We start from the raw sequence: 1,750 nt of genomic DNA on the forward strand, positions 1-1,750 counted from the left end.
ATGAAGATCAGGATGAGGACCAGGAGGGCGGGCACGGCGGCTGCCACCATCATCCAGGGCGGGAAAGGACGGGCGCTACCCAGGGGCGGGATGAACCACGTGCGCTTATGGGGGGAGGTCACTGAGAGCCCCGTGGGCACCGTCAGCTTCTGCATGACCAAAAGGAAGACCAGGTTCAGGGCCGCTAGCAACTCCACGTAGCAGCTGCTCCCACCCAGCTCTGTGTCCCCAGTACCAGGGCTCCAGGGAATGTGGGTGTGAACAGGTTTGGGGAAAATCAGTTTTGTATCCTCCAAAGTCACTGTGCCTCCAAGGGGTCTGGCAGCAAATGAGGAAATGATATACCTTCTCCCTGAGCCCCGGAGCTGCCAGGAGACCTGCTGCAGGGGCACCCGTCATTCTGCCCCCAGTCCCACACCTGCTCCTCCAGGAGTCCTGATTAAGGGTCACACACAGCCCCAGACCCCCTGGCCAGCCTCCTCAGCTGGACCACACAGCTGCTTCTGAAACCCCCAGCCTACCCACCCCTGTGCAGCCCCAGCACGTAGCCATTCCACTAGGAAAGCTGGGTTCCAGCCCTGACTGGCTGCTGGCGCAATGGGGACATGTTATGGCCTGCCTCTCAAGGCCCTGGGGTGAGAACCAGCTGCCAGAGGGGGTCGGGACTCACTCACCTGTGTGTAGGTGTCTGTAATGGAGTAATCCACCAGGACCATCACCAGAATGGAGATGGGGATGCCGAAGTCCCCGATGATACGGCGAGCCTTGAGAGGGGCCGATGAGGGGAAGGGAGCAAAAGGTGGATGGAGGGGAGGGTCAGGAGACTAACAGGGGTTTTTTTACCCGGACCCCTCTTGGGCCTGAGCAGGAGCCAGAAGTCCCCTGACCTGTCCCTTTAAACCCCACAGGTGCCAGCCCAGCCCAGCCCAGGAGGGCATTCCTCTCCTGATTACACTTCTCTGAGGCTTCAGACAGGGGCAGAGGCTGCACAGACTTGGTTGAGGTCTCCCATGACCGGGAGAAGGGGACAGCCCCACTCTCGAGCGCAGCCTGGCAGTGACAGCAGGAACCGAGGGACACCCACAGGGGGTCCACAGGTCCTACTCCCGCCGGCCACGCACCTTGCCGCCCAGGAAGCGGCTGTTTCTGAACTTGCGCAGGAAGAAAGCAATGAGGAAGGTCCCGAGCATGAGGATGAGGGACAGCAGAGCCGTGTTGGGTTGGTTCCTGGGGCCCGGCGGCCCCTCGGTGGGGGGCAGGGCACTCCCATTCAGGTCCAACTCAGCTGCCAGGGCTCCCTCAGGGGGGTAGAATGGCAGAAGTGGGTGCTCCGTGAACACCTGTGTGGGTTACAAGGTTGCCCTAGTGCTCACCTGGGCAGGTGCCTGATTTCATAGCATCAGTACACCTGTGAGGGAGAGGGCTGGCCCCTCCCACACCTGACCGGGCAACATAACACAGGACATGCAGCTCCACCTCACACACAGACGCCCTTCCTCTACATACAGTGACCCAAGGCCCCCAGACCCGTAGCCCTGACAACGCCCCCTTTCTGTCCCATACCTGTTCAGGTGAATCCTGGACTTCAAACCTCTGGGTTTGACTCCCTGCCCTTCAGCTCAGACGTAGCCCTAGGGCGTCCTCAACCCCCATGCCCACAGCCTACAGAGCCTTCCTCCTCGTCTCTCCTCCCGCCAGGCTCTCCTTCCCAGGGTGCTGCCCAGCCCCCATCTACACCCACCCCCCCCCC

General features: G+C 61.5%; 1 protein-coding gene across 1 annotated transcript in view; it reads right to left on the reverse strand.

Moving 5' to 3' along the window:
• SLC4A3 (solute carrier family 4 member 3) overlaps window positions 1-1,750 on the reverse strand; it is a 13,261-nt gene that overhangs the window by 2,568 nt on the left and 8,943 nt on the right. Inside the window, exons 16-18 of the mRNA XM_007445796.1 lie at window positions 1,122-1,340; window positions 675-764; window positions 3-149 (exon numbers count right to left, since the gene is read on the reverse strand). Coding sequence (XP_007445858.1) covers window positions 3-149; window positions 675-764; window positions 1,122-1,340 — 456 coding nt within the window. The remainder of the gene's footprint in view (window positions 1-2; window positions 150-674; window positions 765-1,121; window positions 1,341-1,750) is intronic.

Source organism: Lipotes vexillifer, unplaced genomic scaffold, assembly GCF_000442215.2.
Source record: "Lipotes vexillifer unplaced genomic scaffold, Lipotes_vexillifer_v1.1 scaffold965, whole genome shotgun sequence".
In the NCBI taxonomy this organism is placed as follows: Eukaryota; Metazoa; Chordata; class Mammalia; order Artiodactyla; family Lipotidae; genus Lipotes; species Lipotes vexillifer.